The following is a 24000-nucleotide window of genomic DNA, read 5'->3' on the forward strand; positions in this document are numbered from 1 at the left end:
GGTGTTAAGTTTGGGGAAAAACATCTCAGTTGTAGGGACTTAATGAAACCCTCCTAATATATTTCGTCAGACTTTCTTATAACCCCGCTGCAACGCGCGGGGACGGGCACGCTAGTTTTATATAAAAATAACTGTTTGCTTTAATCTACAATAATTTTTTTTTTACAAACATTATAAATATACTTTTAGGATAGGCCTATATGCTGTAAATTTAAACCATGACGCAAGTTTACAGAGACTAAATTGATATTAAAAGCGCATACGACACACAACTCACGACTAAACCTTACACACTGAGGAAAGGGGAAACCTTCGCAAAATCTGACATACTCAATAGCCACACAACCAACTACAAACATACAAAGTAACATCCAAAACATGATCACTGCCTTGTTGCCACACTGCAACCTACTCTCCCCCCAACCTTGCGCCCCCCCCCCCCCCCCATGCTTATACTGCTTTGCTATCTAGATCTAGCTGTTTAATACTTTCTAAATCTACATCCCTTTATAAGCCCTATCATATTTTAAAATTATTACCGTAGTAGACATTTTTCGGGAGAGCAGAGCCCCCCCCCATCCCAAAGAGATGCCTGGAAGAAACTGTGCATTTTGTTTCTACTTTTACTGAGGAAAAAATTGTTCTGTGACACCCCTTACTGTCCCCCCACTGATATAGATCGTCACTGTCATCACCATACAGGTATTCGTATTTGGGGTCATCCATAAATAACGTCACGCTTTTTTGGACGATTTTTACCCCCCCCCCCCCTCCTTCAGTCACAGGTCGTCACAAAAAGCCAGACCCCCACTAAAATGGCGTCACACCTCAGCCTACAACCCACTTAAAATTGCTGTAGAATTTTTCTGAAAAAATTGATATTTTTCCAAAAACTTGTCAGAACTCTGTCAACATAGAGTATTTTGATCAATTCCTTTAACAATTTATGAAAACCGTTTTCTAAAACGCGAAATAACAGCTAAAACTCGTTTTCTAACATTGCGTTTTTATATTGCAAAAAGTGTGACATCACACCATCTAACCCCCCCCTCCCCCTCATCACACACCGTCACAAAATTACGGACCCCCCCTCCCCCTACGAGTGATGACGCTTCCACCACAATTATCCTTTTAATGTCTACATCCTAAATAACCTATTGTTGGCCACAAACCTGATAACTCCAGACAACCTCAGTAACATGTCCAGTTTCCCTAAAAACAGCAAACCAACCCACAAACAACTCAGTGTGTTATGCCTGTCCCGTTTTCAACCCCTACTTTACCCACCCCAGAGGCGTAACGACCAACGTTCTCTCTAAGGGAAATTGCTAGTGTGCAACATGTATTTTGTGTGCGCGGTGTTCTAAAAGTCTTATACAAGGTTATACGTACTTTACAAAATGACTGCGCGGCAAGTTCAAAAATACTGCGCGGCCGCGAAACCGCGCCGCTTAGAGGGAACACTGGTAGCGACACTTCCCAGCGCCCGGGGACAAACTTTCAATTTGCCCCCCCCCCCCACTACCATATATTTTTTATATTTATAATGCAAAACTGCAGCTAAAATGAGATTTTAATTTGTTTTTTTCCAACCCATTTTGGCGCCCCCTAGGGTCGGCGCCGGGGGACATATGTACCCCCCACGCACCCCCCTCGCTACGCCTCTGTCCCGCCCCAACAGTCACTCATCCTACACACATAAACAGTAATACTAAAATACCACCGATGTTGCTTCAGATGAAATACAGCAACATCCCCCCCCCCCCCCTTCAATACCAGACCCCTGTGCTATTACTTGATATTTAACTATTCATTTCCCAAAAGACAATTTAAGAAAGTAAAGAAAAGAAACCTCTATAGACCCAGTAATTTATTGGGCAAATGAAGTAGAGTTCATGTTTCTTGACCTCTGTATATCAAGGTCAGCACTTTGCCCAGCCTTTACTTTCCATAACATGACTAAGGGCCCATCAGAGCTGGGTAAACTCAGGGACGTTCTACTAACTTGGACCTGGATTCGAACTTGAGACTCACAAGTTAGCAGTTAGCTCAACTGCTTAAGTCTCACCTTAAGTACCAAATACCTTTGATACTAAAAAGTTGTAAGGCCACCAGTGTTAATTTTTTTTTCGCCAACATATTTTTTTTTGTACATCATTCAAACCCTTCTGTGTCTTAGGGCTTAACCTTGTCAAACATCAAATCATGTTCACATAGCAGTTTCACCTCAGCCTGTAAATATTTTCACCTTTCCGGTGACAACTGGTTTAAAATTGTTATTGTAAAAAGTTAAAATAAGTTACAGACTAAGCAAACACCACAGATGTTGAGTTTAATGTAGGGCCGATTTGTTTAATTTTAAAATTAAAGTATTTAAAAAAAATACTTAGCATTTCTAACTCGATTCAATGACAGAATCTACTAACTTTCACTTTTTATCTGATCTAGTGTTGGTTTATTTAAACAACTGATCAAATATTTTATGAAAGCTTCATCAATACATTACTAAAAGTCTATATTTAGATGTGCTATTATTTTTCAGGACCAGTTATTTAAATGAAAACAATGGCACTTGAAACTTCAGGGGGGGGGGGGGGGGTAGACAGACAATGAAAGCCCACAAAGAGATCCCTGAAAGAAACGCTCTGTTGATTTTATAAACTAAGACATCACTACTTAATTATTTCAGTTTAATTAAAGCTTGGTGACTTGATTGCGCTGGACATATTGCTGACCACACTATCCATTCATATTCCGGGGTCACAGAAACAGATCAAGTCTACTTCACCTGCCCAATAATATTTGAAAGGGTACTTTACTTCTGCTTTCATCACACACTTAACAAAAACACTAAAGAAACAACAAAAGATAAATTTAAAGTTGTATAATCTTTAATGTCATTGTCATTTTTAATAATATAATACAAGGTCTTTGATAAAATTATGTGACTTAACTGTTTGAGTGTTAAATAAAAAGCAACAACTCTGTAGTAGATATATACCAGTCAGTTCTAAGACTATAGGGATCAGTGCTTTACTCAATCATTTGATTAGTCGCGCCTTCTGTAAATAAATCCTACAAATACAAACGTGTTAAATACACTAACAGATTTTTATTTTCCTTTAAAAAAAAAAAGTGTCATTTATACTAAAGGTTCACAAAAGTGAAATAATTTTTGTACAATGTAATATTGTTTTACACTTAACATTCCAGAATTTTCTAAACATCACCTTCACAGCAACAAACACTTTTTTTTTCTTCAATGCTGTGCCTAAAACACTAAGGCTGGGAAAAAAAATGCTGATTCGCACAGTATATTTTCTTTCAACTACAAAATATATAACCATTTTCGAGATGGAGTTAATGAACACTTTTCATATATGGATTTAAAAGAATGGTTTAAGTAACCTTATAGATATACAAGTGTTTAAATCTAATTAAAAATGAACAGTGGTGTAACATAACAATCCGACCCTTCAACTGAAAAAGAAATCCAAGCCTTTATGAGACATATCCAGTTATAATGGCAATATTCATCAATGATAGAAATGGTAAGTAGATTTATTTTGATTTGAAGGTATTTGTTTAACAGAAGGCAGGGTTTTTGTTATGATGCATGTGGGTAGTAAAATTCAAATTGGTTACTAAAATTAAAAAATTGGTGTGCATGTGCAAACAATACAAAAATAGGTCTAAGCAAATATTGTTTTTTTTTAAACATATGGAAACTTTAAATTAAAAAAAAAAGATTTAAAAAATGTAAAAGACAAACCATGAACTAGCTATGTATACATATTATATTAGTTTTTAGTAACACTAAAATTCATCTACTGCAATCTGTTTTAGTTTTTTTCAAAAACTGTTTTAAAAAAACTCATGACAATGCTAGGCTAAAATGTAATAATACATGTGGATAAATTCTAAAATAATTTACAGGTGTTAGCTTACATAGAAGCTAAAAATAAAATCCGGGATTATAAACATTATCCAAAGTTGAATATTGTGTTTGTTTTTTTAAAACTTTAAAAAAATTGGAGAGAATATTTTGAAACAGAAAACAAGAAATCATTACCATTAAAATTGACGATCATTTTATTCACTAATGTTTTAATTAAAATGAAACATAATTAGCTACCTGAGTAAAAAAAATATGTAAAAATCATCTTTCAATTATTTAGATGGAAATTGTGCTCAGGATTTTGGCAATAATAAAAAGTTTATACCTCTGTACAAGATAAGTTATTTTCACTGGGCAATTTGGTAATGATATACACTAACTGTTTAAGTAGATTCAGGGGGATGGAGGATAACATTCCAGCTATTTTACAAAGAGGGTAAGTGGTCAATGTGATTTTCAGTACTGCGTGTGGTCAGGCGTTGAAGCTTACTCACAGCTTCGCTCAATTTGGTAAGGGTTCAGCTTTATCAACTGATTTTTTAAACTGTTGACTCATCAGAGTGATAAAAAAATAGCAAAAAAACAAACAAGCCTAGCCTTAATACCTGAAAGTTGTAGATTACATAATGAAAATAATACTAGCAATAAAGTGAACACTTGAAAAGAAAACACATGTTTTCACACTGAGGTCAGCTGAAATTATTGCACTTTCCCTCAAAACAAATTGAAAGCAAGGGCTCGAAGTAAAAAAAAAAAACATGTTGAATTAAGTTTTAAGTGTAATGTGAAATATTTTTTTTTTTGGCGATGATTAAAAAGAAACTATTTAACAACACTATAAAATTGGATGAAAACAGCAATAAAAAGGTTGCGGACTTGGGAATCCAAATTTTTATAAGATTATCAAATCAAGCCAAGCCCAAAAATAAAGGTGAAAAGCATAAAAGGATGGGATTAGGAATATATAACAATGTAATCCTGGAGTTCTTAGTAGCAAAAATGATATTATAAATGAGATATGTCTTATTTAATAATAAATATTGGGAAAAAAAGGTTTTTAAAAAATATTAAAAATGATTGAACATATGGTGTATATATAGTCTTATATAGAGATAGATATATTTATAATGAACTGTCATGATATGCTTTGTAATGAAAATGATTAGAAAAATAAACTAATGCCAATAAAAAAAATGTACTTAGAAAAGTGATCAAACAAGAAATGGATATTAAAAAAAAAGAAATCATAAAATGTTGGACCCCAATATTAACAGTTAAAAATTTGAGATGTTCGTAATTATTCTTCAGGCCTACTGCATTATTGCTGTTTTTTTAGCAGGTACTAAATAAAAAATGTGCAGACACTCAAACTGTATATGACAAAGTTCCCAAAATAAGTAGTTCTTTAAACAGCAAAGTATATTAGAATTTTTTTTTTTAAAGTTCAGTTTGTGTTACTGATGGAGAGAGAGAGAGAGAGATTTAAATTATAACAATGAAAGTGGCAACTATATTTTAATATTTTACAGTTCTCCATGGAAATCATAGGTATCAATTGGGCCATTTTATAAAAGTACATATCCAAATATACATAGGTTATGCATTAAATAGAAATGATAAAAATAGGTTATATGATATGAAATTTAAAAGGAAATTGTTCTTTTAAAACAGAAATGTACATGTGCTAAATGCTTACCCCTATTTTCACTAATGTATATTCTACATAGTGATATCTCGCTATTTTAAAGTTACTGACGCAAAGCTTCAAGCTATTACTTGAGGAGAAGATTTGATATAAAAAAAGTCACCACAGTTTGCAGCATTTAAAAACTGACTGACTGAGCATAACAGCCAAATATGTACCCACTGGTTTATAAAAGTTCAATTTTTCAAATAAGTATTGACTTTTTATAACACATTTTAGCCTTTAAAATGCATTTCAGCAAAATAAAAATGTAGCAAAAAAGAGTAGAAACTGAAGCTGTGGGTTTTAGAATTTTCCTATTTTCAAGTAGTTCTGATAGTTCACAATACTCAAGGTCATGGTGAATTTTAAAGAAAAAAAAAATTCAAATCCATATAATCCACATGTAATTCAATAGAACCTTTTAAAAAAAATTCAGTCATAAAAACTCATCATTTTGAGCAACAGGGGAATAAGTCATTGTAGCATTTAAACAGTATCATAATGAAAAATATGCATCATTAAATCTATATTACAGTTTCAATTACATTGGAGACTTGTTTCAGACTAACATTTGCCTTTTTCTGTTCAGAATAATGAACAATACAGTTTTTTTTACAGAAGTTTTCCAAAATAACTATTTATCCAAAAGTAAGTTTAGTATTTTGCCTATTAATTTTATTACCAATTCGTGATATTAGTGGTTTTGTATATAGAAGCCAAACTTTAAAAACAATTGTAGAATCTCTTTTATTATTTGAAGTTAACACGAGGAATCCACGTCTCCAAATAGAAAATTTCACCTAAGTGTAAATTGTAAGCATTGTATAAAAGAATTATTATTTTTGTGGGTATGAAAACAATGATAACCTTTCAGATGTAGGCATTGTTTTGATACTGTTAAAGTAAGGTTTTTGAAAAGTTATTATCAAAGGAATAAAGCCAAGAAAAAAATTATCAATCAAATAACATGATAAAAGCATTTAATTAATATAGAACAAATGTATACACCATTGGGGCAAAAATAAATTTGCTCGTTTGAGCTCTTAAGTACATAAATAAATTAGACAGCCCAACGCAGTGAGAAAAAAGTGGTATTTGGGCAGTTATTTATATATTATATACATACTTTGCGCTGGATATTATCATTCAAATTAGAATATGAAGGAAAGAGAATGCGGAGGTGATGATTAAATTTTTTTGTGTGTTTTAGAACAGTACACAGCATGGGTAAGACATAAATGAGTTATTCAGGATACTGCTCCATAGAGGAAGGTACAGGACAGACAGGTTAAAGGTCAAGGTATTCTGTTAAAATTGGTAAATAATATAACTTGTATTTTAAAATTATTCTTCATAATTCTTTTTACATCTTTAAAGCAATAACAGTTAATAGTCATCATTGTTATAAATATGGAAATGTTTAGATTTGTTTCATTAAGTAGTCATGTTTTTAGAACACAAACAATACATCAAAATGTCATAGTTGACAAGAATGCAACTTAGTATAGCTACTCTCACAAAATTACTCTTTTTACATTTACCACAATTCCACCAAGCTATTTATTTTTAAAAGCTGGTGTATTGATCGTTTAGACTCCATCAAATTTGAAATAAAATGTACAACACTGCCTCCTATAGTAGAACTAAACCTACACAAAATTTTAAAAATGGAACGATAAAGCAAAATATATTAAAGTAGCAATTTTAAAATTCAAACTCTTGCCTATATCAATAGAATTTTAAAATTTTTGTCTAGCTGATTTTGCTAAAATAATGCACAGCATTTAAACCTAATAACAATGAGACACAGCAAAATATGCTTTAAATGAAAGTGTTAAAAATGTACAATTTTTAAAAGCGCAATCCGACAAGCATATAAAATGAAAGCATTGTGTGACTAAAAAAATCGTGCTTCAAAGTGTAAAAGAGAAAAATTAAAAAGTTATCAAATGGCAGTATAAACTGACTAGCAGGTTTTCAATCATTGCAAGGAAACAAAACAAAACTGGATTTATTTTTCTAATTTCCAATACTCAATACATTGAAAACTCATAAAAAGTTTTTAAAAATGGATTTCAAAAGGGGATTTAATTTAGGTGTCTTATTATTTTTCCTGACCATCAGATAAAGATAAAAACTGCCAATTTACATTATTCTATAATATTAGTAAAATAAACACACAAGAAGTATATAGTTGTTTAGATTACTACTTTGTATACAGTAAAAACATGTCTAATTCAAATCTAAAGCAAAGTTTTAAAATCATAAGGACATATTTTTACAGGATAAAATGAAATGGCTGACAGGCAAAACAAAATATAGCCATCAAATGACTGAAAATATTGTCATTGTATTATTTAAGTGTGATAAATTATAACTATAAAGAGATAAGGTAATTGAAACATAACGAAGTCGCTGCTCTATAAATAAATCATTTCATTCAGCATCGCTTGGTTATTACTTTTTTTTAATTTTAAAACATTTCCTCCAACATTTTCATGTCCAGTAAACAAGCATCATCTGAAAAGATAAAAAAGAAAGAAAAACGTAAAAGAATTGAAGCAAAAATTATAAAAGTCAGTGTTAAAAAATTTGATCAACTCCTGAAATATTAATTATAAAAATCAGTAAACTGAGAATAGTTATTTTTATTTTATTTTGGGAATAATTGTAGTACAAATAGTTTTCTTCATTATCAGGAAAATTATAATGGAAACAATAATAATGATAATATCAATTTGTCTTTTTTTGTCATAAGACTATCATTAACTTGCTAACAACCACTCATTGTATTTTTTAACACCAATTAGATCTACAAAAAATTCATTTTATAGAAATTTCTTTGAGGACGGAATTTTTATCAATTAAGTTTAACATTTCACTAAGTAATGCAGTTGCTGGTACAATTTTTTAAAGAAAAAAATCTAAACAATATTAAAACAAAACTGGTCAGTAGTGAACAGATTTCAAAAAGCAACACAACTTCAAACATTAAACACTAAACAAATGCTCCATAGATTAAAACACCTTTTAAGTTATAAAACAACCTTTCTGAACAAATTAAAACCAAAACGTTGCAACAGAAACTACACAAAAACAAACAGCAAATATAATTAAACGAAACAATAATACAATAAATCTCTCTAAGTCAACTTAACGAAAGTAGTGAAATGTATATTCTTTCCTCAAATAAACTTTCGTTAAAAATAAACTTTCCCAAAATGTAAGAAACCAGGTTTTAAAAAATGTGAGGAAGGAAATGTACAGGACAGCAAAATGTAAAATAAAAATATTGCTCTATCTGATCAAAAGGAACGAAACCTCCAAAGAAATTAATCTGAAAACATTCAGATATAATGACAACATCATTGAGTACAAAAAAATATGGTCCGAAAAAGATTTCCAGCTGTGATAACACTCAATAACTTTGCAATAATAAAAATAAAGAACTGATTAATTATACATATACATAAATTATATCGACCATAGCCTCCAAATAACAAATACCACCCAGTACATCTATTAAGTGATTAGTCTTAATTAAAAAAGAAATGTTTAAACAGGAGAAATAAAATCTCTGACATACTGTAGTACAATTCGTCTGACATAACTGAATTTCAAAATAATCATTTACAAAAAATATGTGCAAAGTACAACAGGCATAATGTTTCCAATGTCAAAATTGTATAAAAATGTGGATTTCCTTGAATTTACGTTAAAATTAAGAAAACAAAAATCTCAACAACAGAGAAAAAAATTAAATTAGCTACAACTAAGTGGGGACAAATCATTTAAAAGTAAAAATTACTATGTTAAACAAGTTGTTCAACTAAGACCAAATTAGATCTAGTCGTTTAATTTCTTTGGCATTGATATTGCTGATTAAGAGGTTGCTATAATGATCTTTGAAGATTTTGTAACACAAATGTTACTTGTTGTGCATCCTTGGAGTAATGTTAGTTTTACAATTCATGAGTATATCTTACTCAGAAAAGTTTTAAAAATAATACTAAGCTGTAACAACTTGTTTTGTAATTTACTTAAACAAAAAAAAATAATTAACCAATGTCAGCGAACTTGATAAGGAATCTGTATTCTTTGCTGAAAACAACAGAAAAGTTTTTAAAAATTATTTGGATTTTACAGTTAAATTAATGACCCTTATTACAAAATAAGGCCTGTTAAATTCAAGTTAATGGAACTTTGTTCTAGGAATTATAAAAATCAAATTACAAGTAGCATTTTATTTTATTAGAAAGTAATTTTGAAAATTCATATTACATTTTGCTATTTACAAGCGGCCTGTTTAAAGTTGAAGTTTTATCCTATTATGTACAAATAATACCTTACGACATATTATGCTATTAGTAGTAACACCGATGAAAGGAGACAACTACACTCAACTGACACACATATAAGTTAATGATATAATAATGGTAACCAGTCCTTATTTATGTTATAGGGTCACAAATGTTAACACATAATTACAAAAAATTTGACCTTTTTCACAGACTCAAGTTTTTGCCAACAAATGCTAAAAAATCTGACCAGCAAATGAACATACACTTTATCTTACACTTACAGGTTTCACTTTTTAACTAAAAATAATGACAAGCTTTTAAAAAAATACCTTAACAAATGCTGTTTCCATAATAAATAAAAGTTTGTGTGGTTTAAGGTCAAATTTAGTAACTGTACATCAAAGAAAATTTACCAACAAATGGTCAGATTTCACACTTTACATTAAATAGATAAAAATTTATTGACTTTTGCTACCAGTGATACAATCAAACCTTTATACAACAGTAACAGCATGCAGAGATGCCAGTTTGCACTATAGAAATAAAATGCGCCTCAAAGGTCAGGGAAATGTTAAACTGTAATTAACAGGTAAAGGAAAATACACATTACGAGTGCTAAATTCTTTTCACAGAGCGCCAATGCTCAACGCACCGATAATGCTTTAAAATGGACATTGCTGCAATTAGTAATTAGCATTTAAGATAATCCTGCAAAAAAAAAAAAATATAAAAATTTTTTAAAGCTTGGTTAATTTTAAATTTGACATCTCTCTTTTTTTTATGCACCCATGATGTGAATTAGTTTTTTTCTGTGTTAATTTTCAACATTTGGGTAAAAAAAAAGTCTGGTAGCAAAAGCCTACATGTATAAGGAATTCTATAATGCCGTATTTGTTTACATACAATGCCATCTGTAACTTGAAGATTCGGAGACGCTAAGAGAAGAATCAAAACCACTATTTTAAAAACAAGATCGCGGAAACATTTTATATCTTTTGACATCAAGGCATCTCTGGAAAATGTTATTTATTTAGTCAAAAAAAATAAATAAATAATGGAGGGTGTAGGAGCCTAGGTTTGTTGTGTAAAGATTCCTCAGCAGTAAATATATAACATGAAACTAACACAAAAGTGGGTACAGTCAATGCATTACTTATGCAACATCACTATCCACTCTGCATCCTTGGCTTTTAAAGGCAGACGACACGAGAACTGTTCAGCCACACTGATAACTGTCTTGGGTCAGTCATTACAAACATTGATATTAAAATAAAACACTGAAATTAATGGAGCTGTTGCCCTGGTTACCAGTGAAAACAAATCAAGATACAAATGAACCGAGTGTTAGAAGAGTACCCCAAAATGCCAAGAGACTAGTGAGTGTACGAAACAATGCACAAAACATAAACATATCAACCGTCCGATAAACACTTAGAAAACAAAACAAAAAAAATGCCAAATATGTATCTCTAGGTAATAATAAGATAAAGATTGCAAAGCCACAATATCTCACTCTAATTTGTTTTCAAATTAAAAAAAAAAGGAATTATTTACTTTCCAATCATAGCACTGAATGCGAAAAAAAAAATGTAATTGAAACAACCAACCAATCAAACAGACCAATGAGCAGACTTGTTACAAAATATAATAATAAAAATATAAAATAATAAAATTAATACAATAGAGACAAGAACATAAATAAAAAAAAAAACTAGATCTCAAGAGCACAGGCAGATAAATATAGGGACAATGTCAAAGGTTTTGCAGATATGTACAAATCCCGCCCACTTACACCGCACTGATGGAGAAGAAGTGGCTAAAGTTGGGTGATTGGCAGGAATGCCGTCCAATCACGAGGCGGAGGCACAAGCCTGCGTAAAAAAGGGGCTACAAGTTTGGGCCGAAAAAAAAAAGGAGAGAAGATGGAATGAATTATTAAGATGCTATAACATAATGTTGATCCTGTGGAGAAAATTATGATGACTGGATGGTATTGATGTACATGACATTACAATTCTTCTCACAACCTTATTTTACTTCTCATGTGTTTTGAGCTCTGAACATTTAGCTCGTGTGACTTTTATCTTTAAAGCTATCGGAACATTTCTTTTACACAAAATCATCACATTTCAACAGCACGTATATATCATATTATCATTATTATTATTTTCATTATAATTTCTAGAATATAAAGAGACATAATGTTATGATAAAAAGCATATTACCATATTGCACATTTGTAGGCATATACAAATCCCAACTGCTTTAAATCTTTCTGATTATATTGCAGTACAATTTTTTTTTTTTACAAACATTTGGAGTTTTTCATTAAAAAAAAAACATGTCAAAAATAGAAAAATTTTAACATCTTAACTATGGCCTAAAACGACTGCAAAATAATATAACCAAAAAGAGTTCAGTTGTTTCCCACCCGGAGTGTAAAAAAAAAATAAAAAAATTAACCTCGATTTAAGCGTAACAGAAATCAGCTTACCATAACATGAGTCACATGACGGCTGTAAGATGTTCTCTCCTGCTGTTAATAAGGACGATTGGCATCTTTAGGGCGCTTCAGTTGAACCTTTAGACGCTTCATGCCAATCTGGAACCCATTCATTGCCTGAATGGCAGTCTGAGCGCTAGCTGGGTTATCAAAGCTTACAAAACCTGGTCATTGAAGATAAACAGTGTTAGTACCCTTATAGCAGTTTAAAAAGAAAACTTTGGTCAAATAATTAAAAGATATTGATGATTAGTACTGTTATAGCAGTTTAAAAATGGAACTGTAATAAAATATTTAACAGATATTGATGATAAACAACATAAGTACTATTATAGCAGTTTAAAAATGGAACTGTAATAAAATATTTAACAGATATTAAAGATAAACAACAAAAGTACTGTTATAGCAGTTTAAAAACAAAACTGTAACAGACACTAAAACATGTTTTATTCATCTATGTTTTAATTTGTTTAATATGACATATTTAAAGTTAGCTTATAATTTAAAATATCTCAAAGTGGTAAAAGAACTAAGTAAAAAATAGTCTTAAAGTCTTAAGCTTTCAAGACCAAAAAAAAAAAAAAAAGAAAAAGAAAAAAACAACCCCTTACCGAAGCACTTGCTCTGATTTGTCGCTCTGTCCACATAAACTTTAGCACTGATAACATTGCCAAACGGGACAAACATCTGAGCGAGTTCGCCATCCCCAAACTCCTGGGGGAGGTGGTAGATGAAGAGGTTGCAGCCTTCTGGCCCTTCCTTCTGGGCTGTTGGCACCAGAGTTGTGGGCTGGGTTAACTGCTGGAATCCACCGTAGACTGCGGGGTAGGCTGCTGAAACGAAAGAGACTGTTTTCAGAGACCTCATTAAAACCTTTGGCTTTAAAGATTAGAGGTTGATGATTTAATGAGATGAAGAATGAAACAATGAGAATAAACAAAAAGGGTTAAAAATAATATGCTTTGCAAAAATCTATCGGTAGTAAATTATAATTTATTTATATTTAAAGAATTTATATTAATTAAGAAGAGTGACTTTTCATGTATTATATGAAAGCTTTAAAACTGATGTTATGAAGAATACAATGAATATAAAATGTAAGGGGAAAAAAACTTTGAAAGAATATTTAGCTATTAAAGTATTTATATTTTAGGATCTTTATATTAATTAATAAGAATATCTTCATATTTTAGCCATGAAAGCTGCTGCTGAAAATATTTTTTTTGCATATATTAAAAAAAAATTAGTTCATTCAACACTTGCATGTACTTTAATAAAAAATCATAATTAACACATTTAAGAAACTATTTAAAAAAAAATAATTGTACAGTGCAAGTAAAATTTCAAGTTAATTAAAATTTCTTGTAAATTGCTCCTTTATGATTGTACTCATTGCTTATCTCCCCTGCAGCAGCCTTCACCTACAGTAAAAAAGAGAACAGTTGAACTTCTTACCAATGCCAGCGTAGGATGGAATTGCAGCATACGCTTGAAGCGGGTCACCGTTCGTTACTGCTGAAACGAAGCGAAGTCTAGTGCTTAACATCCATAAAAAAGAACTAAACATTACTACACTAGAGTTACTTTTAAAAAAAATTACTTTTCGCATGCATTGTATTAATTCAGTTAGTTTTGTTAATTGTTGTTAGTATTTCACAAGATTTAACAATAATTCAAAATATTTCCTAAATACTAATGAGTTATCTTCCTCACCACCTCTTCAATTCCTACTTCAAAACCATTCCACCTCCTCCAGACTAAGTTAAACTAAACTAACATCAAATACACAATGCAGGACCCAACATACTCAAGCCAAACCTGTCAATAACAAACAGGCAACAAAAAAAGTAACAATGGTATCATTCTTTTAAAAAAATAAATAAAACTCCATGCTTTTAAAAATGTTTGATTAATGTTTTAATATAACGCAACATTTGAACTTTTATTCAGAAACACTCGACACTGTCGTTACCCATCAATGATTGATCAAGCTTTTTTCGAGACATGCTAGGCCCTGCATGGTGTAGAAAAGAAGAATGAAATATACATACAATACAAACCTGTGTAATGCGGAATGCCGTTGGTGTAGATTTCTGCTGCCCCGTTAGTTGGTGGCATGGGAAAGGATGCCATGGCAGTTGGGGACAGCATACTTGGAGGGGCACCATTTATAGTTGGTGTAGGGGTACCTGAGGATTAAAAAAATCATTATTAATTAAAAAAAATTTTTTTTTCAATCTAAACATAAATGCTTGATAAAAAAAATAATTTTTTTTCAGAATGATATGAGCTAATAAAAAACAGTTTTGGTAAGCTCCCAGTTTTTTTTCAATTCGTAAATCAGAGGATGACACTAATCAGAGATAAAATTATTTCAAATTTTCAAATAATAAAATGTAACCCTTATTACTTTTTAAAAAACCCTAAAAACAAAATTAAATTTTACGTATTCGATAACCTTATCAAAATGTAATCTTAGCCGAGAATGAAATGCTGATTTTAGAAAAGAAAGGAATGCATTATATCATAAATAATTTTAATGCAACCATATTTCTAAATTGCTACCACTGTAAAATAAGCCTTCAAATTTTCAAGATTAATAACATTTCATTGATAGCAACATGAAGTAAATTAACATCTGCGATACTGATGTTGAGTATAGGAACAATATGACTGTCTACAACATGCATTACACACAGGTACAACCACCTAGTTGAAACACACTGACATTACCAACAATTATTCTTATCACATCTTTTTTGTCTTTAATTCAAAGCAGGATTAACTTTGGCTACAATAAAACAATAAGGCGGCATTCATACAATTTTGTGCAAAGGTTTTTGAAAGGGAAACTAAAAAAAAAATTGCGGATTTATAAAAAAATTGTGATTTTAAAAAAATACTTTCAAACAATATACATAAAAGATGTAAAAAAAAAAGTTAAATTATTAGATAAGAGATCAAAGCTCATGTAAAAAGGAAGTTACAACAAAATACATTTAAACATAGAAACAATATCAATACACCAGAATTATTATATTCTATTAAAATATGCTAAAATGCTTAGAAGATTCACTGTGAATTAGTTTTTTGTAAATGAAAACCCTCACAAAATAGAAAGCATATTTAAAGCAGTAGGTTAACTGCATGCAGATTCTAAATGTGAAGTAACTTTGATAAACATGGATTGGTTTAAATATAAATTTTAATGAATAGAAATAAGCAAAATTATTTTTTGTATCCTTGATTTAAACTTTAATACTGACATCATACAATCTTCAAATTAAGATTCTACATACATGAAAATGCTATCCTCACATCTATTGAGAAAATAATTGTTTTTTGTTGTTGAGCCATCTTGAAAACTAAATAAGTTGTTTACAATTTAATTTTTATGCAGGGTATTGTGGGAAAAATATTTGGGGATCAGGATTGAAGGTTCAGGAAAAGAGGGGGAAGGAAAAATATAAAACCAAGAGCAGTGTTTTGCCACCAATTTTTAAAATAAATTAAATGGCATATTCCTCATGCCTAAATACTAAGGGGGCAGAACTCTTAATGTTCTTGAATAAGGCGACAAAGTACAGGGACAGACATGACAATTACCGGAATAATGGTGCTCCAAATTCTTGATTTTTTCCGGTTGTCCCTCACGCCAGTGAAACTGCCATGCATTAGCATAGTCTTAAATCAATCAAAAAGACATCATTACCAATATACCCAAATTACATTCTTTTTGTCACAGAAATTGAGTAAACCTTAAAGAAGGTTGAGGAAACATTCTCTTTTAAAGTTTGGAATAGGATAGACTAAAGGGGGTTAAGAGAAAAAATTGTCTCATTTTATTCTGAGAATTAAACCTTTGAATTATTTTTATAAAAGAGAAAAAAAATGCTTTATTGAAATTATTATAAGGGATAAATTGTTGTATAAGTGACCTTTAATTGATACAATGTATGGCGCATAGGGGGAAATAATTTAAGCAGGAGAAGAAATCTCCATGATTTAGATTTATATTAAAACATTTATTATAAAAGCCAAGTTTTTAAAATCAGGCTTAATTAATTCTTTAATTTTTTAACTGTTTTTTGTTAATGTAGATCTACATGTACATGTGATCATGTGTTTATATATACATACAATGTTTCATTTCAACATTTTGAGATAATTGTATACTTGGCTTTTATAAACAGCAAGCAAAACACTTAGCAAATATTTGCAGTTAACTAAAAGTTTACACAAACTGATAGCAAACGTTTTTAAAAAATCAGAGTTTTAAAAAGCTATGCTACTGCTTGTGAAATAAAATGCATAACACTAAAAAAGTTTAATAAAACATCAACGTTTAAGTTAAGACATTTTAAGCAAAAAATAAAACCTAGGAAAAATGCATAAAAAGAATAAAGCTTTAAAAATAAAACAGGTTGAAACTTCTATCGAAATAAGATTATTAATTTACAAATTGAAGACATTTTAACATTATTGAGATAACAGAAATGTTAGTTTTATTTCGTCCAAATATAAAATTAAAATTTAACTCAACTGGAAGTTAAGCTTTCAGCGCACATTGTTAGTTCTAAACATCGATTATACACATAGCACAACTAATTAATTATACATCAGTTCAACACACGCATAGACAATACTAATCAGAGAAGTAGGTGCATGCGAAGATTGAAAAAAAAAAAAATTTCGCCTACCACTTCCAAGAGTTGCTGTGGTGGGTGTGATTGCTGTGGAGACCAATCCGTTGGGAGCGGCTGGTAGACTGGTCAGCTGTTGGACCTGAGTGGACAGCATGCTTACGGGGTTGGTTAGGTAAGGTGTTTGAGCTGCTGCCATGATCGCAGCTTGTTGTTGCATGAGCTGCTGAGACTGGAGAGCAGCTGACTGTTTGGTGTAGACAGGCTGTTTGTGGCAAAGAGGAAAAAAAGAATTAATTAAAATTAACAATGATCGATGCAATAAATTTTGTCTTCTTATTGAAAAATAAATAAATTTCATAACAATATAATTGATTATATTGATTAAATATAAAAAAAAAAACGTACAAATAAAATTCAATTTAGATTAGTGTACGTATACGTGTACATAAGTATAATTCTTTAATAATTATTAAATTAACAACTATTATCTTATCAAAAATTTAATTAGCAGAAATTTTTACAGCGAGTATACAGATTATACAAATTAAAGAACACAGAAAGAATAGTAATCATAAAGTTGTGCTGCTCCAATGTAGGACCATGCATACATGGCACATGTAAAAAAAAGTATAAATATAATATCATGATACATTTGGATTATAAAGAAATTCATGATTATTTTGACACATTTTATGTACTTTTATGTACTATACTGTCCCTTTTTTTATCTGACTTTACTTTTGACAAAGATATTATAATTTCTAATTAATATTATTATTTCTAAATTAAATATATTTAAATTTAGAATTATTACATTGTGACAGTGAGTAAACTTAAAATTGAATGTTAATACTGTTTAATAATTTGGGTTTATTAGAACAGATAAGCACCCGGACTAATTTAACTTTCATAAAAAAACAGTCACTTTGGACCAAACAAAAAGGGTAGAGAGAATCTAATTCTGTAGTTTGTGATTGAGGGAAATCTGAAGTTCTTTCCTTCTTAGAGGGAAAATTTAACTTGTTATTTCTTTATGCCACAGTCTCTATTTAAAAAAATAGAAAACAAAATGTCACAAGGACATACTATTTACTGATTGAGAAAATAATGGGCTAGGGTGTAAATATTCACCTGTGGTGCCAGGGTCTCGAATGAGCCTACGCGGGCCAGTTCGTATGGTGACTCCACCTAAGAACAAGGGAAAATAATCATGGTTGGGCCAGGTTGAAAGAATATTTGTTAGTAAATACATGCAAATTAGTTTAGTTTATTCTTTCAGATTTTTTTTTTCTTCTTTCAAAAGAAAACAAGTCAGAATAACCATGTATGGTGTTAAATGGAGTTAATTCTGTCTGATTTATTTTTGTGTGAGTTATTTTTCCCTTGACTGTAATTTTTTAACACACTTTCTACTCTACCCTATTGTATTCGAAACCATTGGGAGAATTGTCTATGCAGATGTACATCTATAAGTCGCACTACCAAAGTGAAAGTGAAGTAAAATAAAAATGAAATATCAAAGAGAGAAATCTATAAATAAAATTCTCAAGACATTTTGTGATATTAAAATATTGTATGTGTTTTTATCCTATTTAAATAAAAAATAGGAAAAAGTGTAATGCAGAGTATCATTTAAAAGATATATATCATTTTTAAGCTGTTATTTTACCCACAATGATATTATTATCACTTGTCTTTAAAAATATAAATTAAAAAAGAAAAACAATTAAAGTTTTTAAATAATGAAAAAAAAATAAAACTAACTAATTCAAAATAAAAATACTCATAATTTGTACTTTCTGATTAATTTTGTTTTTGGTGTTTTTAATATTCCAATATCAAGTTAACACTAAGTCTGTGTAAAAATAAAAGATTTCTGGGTTGAGTACTTATTTAAAAACATTAGTTCATTTTCGTTCATAATTTAAAAAAAAAATAAAACAATATATAAACATAAGCTTCATATAAAACTGAAGTTTTATAAGAACTGAAAATTGAGAAACAGTAAAGATAAAAAAACCAAAAACTAAAGAAAAACAACAATCAAAAACAATAAATTAGCTGTTTAAACTAAATTTTCAGAAAAAAATGTTTTGAGAAAATAAAAACAAGAAATCTGTAAGTCTAATCAAAATGATAACAAAGAAAAAACTCCTAAACACTCATCTGTTAAAAAGTTTTATAGATAAAAACAAAACGTTAAAAATTCTTCAACTTTAATCTACTGTAAACGGCAACAGCTTAAAATTGAGGAGATTAAATTAAGTGTCCATGATTATCTTTCTCACTCTTATTAAATAAATAAATGAAATAACCCTTCTATATATCTGTTTACTGAATAGAAGAATTCAGTTTATATATATATATATATATATATATATATATATATATATATATATATATATATATATATATATATATATATATAAAATATACATACATTGATTTTAAACTATTTACAGAACATTGTAGACCTATATTGAATCACAGCTTTAATTACATGTCTTAGAGATTTTAAAACAAAATTATCTGTGATGTTAAATCATATTTTAATTATTTTTTTTTGTCTGATCTTTAAAACTAAACTACCTAAGTGTTAGACTACAACACAGTATCGGCAAAATAGACCATCCAGAATAAAGTGAACCAATCGTTTTTATTTTAAAAGGGCTAGCGCCTTTGCAAAAGCTTTTAACTCAATAGCTGGAATGATCGTGAATGCCTTTCATTCCCAATCAATCTAAATTAAATTCTCCGTGAACCTGCTTTGCATTGCGCCACATCCTCCGGAAGCATCTATAGAATTTTTTCCCCACCCCTTCTGCAATTTAAAATTAAACTGATCTAGCCTTTCTCTAGCCTTTTACTGCGTTTTACACTTGCGTGAGTTTTTTTTTATGTGCAAGCCTTCCTACAGAAAACAGTACTTTTTAGAACTGGATTTTTATGTCAGCCCTATTCTTCAGCAGTGAAGCCTATTTACTTATTGACGTGTTTGGGTACCTTCATGTTTAAATAACTTTGTTAACTGATAAACTCTAGCTAGATCCAATTTTTTAAATAACTTTGTTAACTGATAAACTCTAGCTAGATCCAATTTTTTAAATAACTTTGTTAACTGATAAACTCTAGCTAGATCCAATTTTTTAAATAACGTTGTTAACTGATAAACTCTAGCTAGATCCAATTTTTTAAATAACTTTTTAAACTGATAAACTCTAGCTAGATCCAATTTTTTAAATAACTTTGTTAACTGATAAACTCTAGCTAGATCCAATTTTTTAAATAACTTTGTTAACTGATAAACTCTAGCTAGATCCAATTTTTTTAAAAATAACTTTGTTAATTGATAAACTCTAGTTAGATCCAATTTTTAAAATAGATTTAGTGAATAGAATCAGTAAATAAGCCTAAACACAAGTAAGGTAAGGTAAATTAGGACAAGGCCAGTCTGCTATATATTTTAAAAAAATATAATTGATTGTATTGACTATTGATCTTAGCAATAATCAATAATAGTATTATAGTTCTAGTTTGCATTCAATCTTAAAGTATAGATCTAACTTCAATTTTTATTTAGTAATATTTTTTTATCAATAGGCTTATCATCTTATCTAGGCCTAACTAATATAAGATAAACTTGTTATTGAAAAATCATAAGGTACAAAACTTATGCACTTAGCCAGATTTTTATCATACTCAAAAAATAAGATCCAAAACACTGCTTAAAATTAATTTAAAAAACAACAACACAACAGTACTAGTATATGGAATTAAACTGTTAAACTTAAATGAGCTGCTAAAAATCTCTTGCTGGTAATCTTATTTAGACAGTGGGGCAAATCGAAATTGATTTAATTAATCAATCTAGCCTGGGGTGGATAAAAAATTAAACATAGCCATCATTAAAACCAGTCTGGCCTAGCCTTGATTTTGTTTTTCAGCTTTAGCTATTGGAAAAAATAATACATTGATTTCATTCTTGATAAATAATTCTACTCCCCCCCCTACACACAATGCACTGCAAAAGTAAAAACAAAAGTTGAAGTGCATTCTACTAATCAATATTTGGTTAGACATGCCAAAAATTCCCCTAATATCTGGCATACTTCTTAGACTTTTGTAATCATCTAAAAGTCAAAACGACATTCTCCAATCTAAAAATACGACTTTTATACAGAAACGTCTGCTAAGTTATAATCAAGCCATTAACAAAAGTGTATGGTATTTCCAATAAAACCCCCTCTTCCTCCGCCCTACCTACGTATTTGATCACAGAAGGCTATAGTTACTATAAAAGTGATGCTATCTCCCTTTGTGTGTTATTATCTTCCCCTGCATACTATTATCAAGATCCCTTGGTTTTTTTTTTATAAAAGTCATACATTAACGATTATTACTGCCCTTCTTGACTGCGTAGAACAAACGGCATTACCGATACAGTTTTCTGATGCGGATTCGGAACACGGTATTACATTATGCATACGCTTACTCGCGCAGAACCCGGTGCCTTTCGGTTGCTAGCCGTTTACAACAGTCTAGACTGGCGGGGAGGGCGCGTATTAATAATGCAAATCACAAGGGTCAGATCTATGCAGAAACGATAGGCTATTATACACACAAGGCAAGACGCTGACCTATAATGACCTTTCGGTGTAACAGCGGCCATTTTGTTTGCGCTTTGTTATGTAATGTTCCCATCTCGTTAGCAAGATTATTGCATAACCAGTTTATAATACTTGCCTGAGTATTTTAAAAACAATTTATTAACTTTGACTTTGTAGCATACTGCACTAATGCAACGCGGGAGGGGAAAAGTGGTAGGATGGGGGTGAACATGAGTTATATCTTTGTGAAATATGCATGTCCCAATAAAATGCAACAATCGTTATATTATTCATGAAATGCATACACGCACGCGAATACATCGTCCGCGCGCGCATTTGTCAGTTAAATCATGTGACCTTTTCCCTCCCCGCGCCGGCCAAAATAATCCCGAACGCAGCTTATGTATTTTTGATTTGTGTTGTTTTAAAAGCCACAACACATGTGTAGTATTTTGTATAAAAATGTTCGACTATCTAGCATATTTTTCAACCAATTATTAAAAAGTGTGGCATGACGTTGAAAAGGTCAATGAATATTTTTAGAACAACTAATTGGGTTTGGAAGCAGGGAGTCTGTGCAATCACGATTTTTAAAATTTGTTTTTTAAAGATTAACATCACTATGAAAAATACAACACACCGTTCAAAAAGTTGTCACAAATTAGGCTATTTTATTGGACGGCGCCCGGGGACAAACTTCCAATTTGGCGCCCCCTCCTCCATATATTTTTTATGTTTATAATTCAAAACTGCAGCTAAAATGAGCTTTTAATTTTTTTTCCCAACCCATTTTGGCGCCCCTGGGGTCGATGCCCGGGGACATATGTACCCACCCCCCCAGAGCCGGCGTTAGGGGGTGGCGAACGGGGCGGTCGCCATAGGCCCCGCGCTTGAAGGGGCCCCGCGCTTCAGCAGTGTCATTGTTCTCTGAATTAGTTTGTAAACTTAAAAAAAAATTGTTGCTGAATTCAATTGGGAAAAACTAAATGGTCGAATGCCGACGTTGTTGATTGTTATAACTGAGACCACGGTTGATGTTGGTGAGTCCCACCTGAACTGGGACAGGCCGTAATTCGATACAAAAATAGTCACGCCTTCCCTTTGTGCAGGGTACGGTCGCCTGGCATTTGACCTGAGCTGACTGGAGATGGCGGTCGAGAATTAGCCCACGACGTAAAGAGATACCCTATTGTATGCGGACCGATGAAGACGTCCTTTTAGTGAGCAGACGGGATGTCTGTAGTAGACAGTTAGTGACCTGATGAACTCTAGTCCTGACTTTCTTGTTGTAGATGCCCTATAATGTCGTATATGTACAGTGTTTCTTCCAGACTTTTTTCTCCAGGGGGGAGGGGCACTTGAAATTTTCGGGGGGGGGGGGGGGGTGCGGTAGATTTTCTTCGGGGGGGGGGCATGTCCCCCCCCCCCCCCCTTGAAGAGATGCCTGGAAAAAACTCTAAATGTAGGCCTACTTGTCTTGGTATAACAAAATTAACATTCAGTTGCGCGCAGAGGGGTGGGAGGAGGGCGACGGGGGGGGGGGGGGGGACGGGGGGGACGCCTTAGGATCTATATCAGGCGGCATTAAACAGAGTGATTTATTATTATTTTTTGGAAGAAAGTTAAAACTGTTGTTATGTTGTGTCACCTTAAGGATTCACCCGTTCAATAATTAAGACAATAATGTTTTTGGTTTTAAAATATTGTATGTATTCTAAACAAATTTTGAAATCTATACTGTTTTGATACATCAGGCCGAGTTCGCTGTATTGTAAACTTTATTTTCCTAATTATTCGGCACGTGATTAAATTTTCTTAAGTGATTTAGCATGAATTACATAACTGTCAAAAGTGATTTAATATCTTAGCAAAGGAAAAAAAAACTACGAACATTGGGTTAATACATGGGAGAGATAAAAATATGTTATTATAGTGGAAAGTTTGACATTAGGTTATAAACTCCAAAACATTTGTGTTATTATGTGTACATCACATTATATAGGCCTTTATATATATATATATATATATATATATATATATATATATATATATATATATATATATATATATATATATATATATATATATATATATATATATATATATATATATATATATATATATATATATATATAATGGAAAGGCCCCGCGCGGATGGTTGGCCATAGGCCCCGCGTATTCCTAACGCCGGCTCTGCACCCCCCACCCTTCGCTTCTGTATTGGACCCACACTCAGCTCATGTCATTAGCTATTCCATAACCCACGACCTACGTCAGAATGGCAGATTTGGGACATGACACCGGAGTGACGTCACGGCACAGCCGGCGATATTATGTAAAATGGGAGGCTGTACATCG

At 31.3% G+C, this 24000-nt stretch overlaps 1 protein-coding gene across 15 annotated transcripts in view; it reads right to left on the bottom strand.

The window, feature by feature from the left end:
- Window positions 1-2873: 2873 nt before the first annotated feature.
- The window catches only part of LOC131937034 (CUGBP Elav-like family member 3-B), a 164146-nt gene continuing 143019 nt past the window's right edge, over window positions 2874-24000 (bottom strand). For 3 of the 15 annotated variants that reach the window (XM_059294210.1, XM_059294211.1, XM_059294222.1), the window contains 9 exons: window positions 18167-18223; window positions 17090-17297; window positions 15996-16073; window positions 15689-15709; window positions 14441-14578; window positions 13845-13904; window positions 13001-13222; window positions 12381-12553; window positions 2874-8105 (listed from right to left, as the gene is read on the bottom strand). In XM_059294210.1, coding sequence (XP_059150193.1) covers window positions 12426-12553; window positions 13001-13222; window positions 13845-13904; window positions 14441-14578; window positions 15689-15709; window positions 15996-16073; window positions 17090-17297; window positions 18167-18223 — 912 coding nt within the window. In that variant the 3' untranslated portion in view covers window positions 2874-8105; window positions 12381-12425. Of the gene's footprint in view, window positions 8106-9648; window positions 9687-10789; window positions 10822-11678; window positions 11774-12380; window positions 12554-13000; window positions 13223-13844; window positions 13905-14440; window positions 14579-15688; window positions 15710-15995; window positions 16074-17089; window positions 17298-18166; window positions 18224-24000 lie in introns of all 15 variants that reach the window. The other 12 variants (XR_009386150.1, XR_009386147.1, XR_009386149.1 and 9 more) reach the window with 12 other exon arrangements.

The sequence above is a fragment of the Physella acuta genome, unplaced genomic scaffold (assembly GCF_028476545.2).
Source record: "Physella acuta isolate Inbredline_101_S28 unplaced genomic scaffold, ASM2847654v3 ptg000198l, whole genome shotgun sequence".
Classification (NCBI taxonomy): Eukaryota; Metazoa; Mollusca; class Gastropoda; family Physidae; genus Physella; species Physella acuta.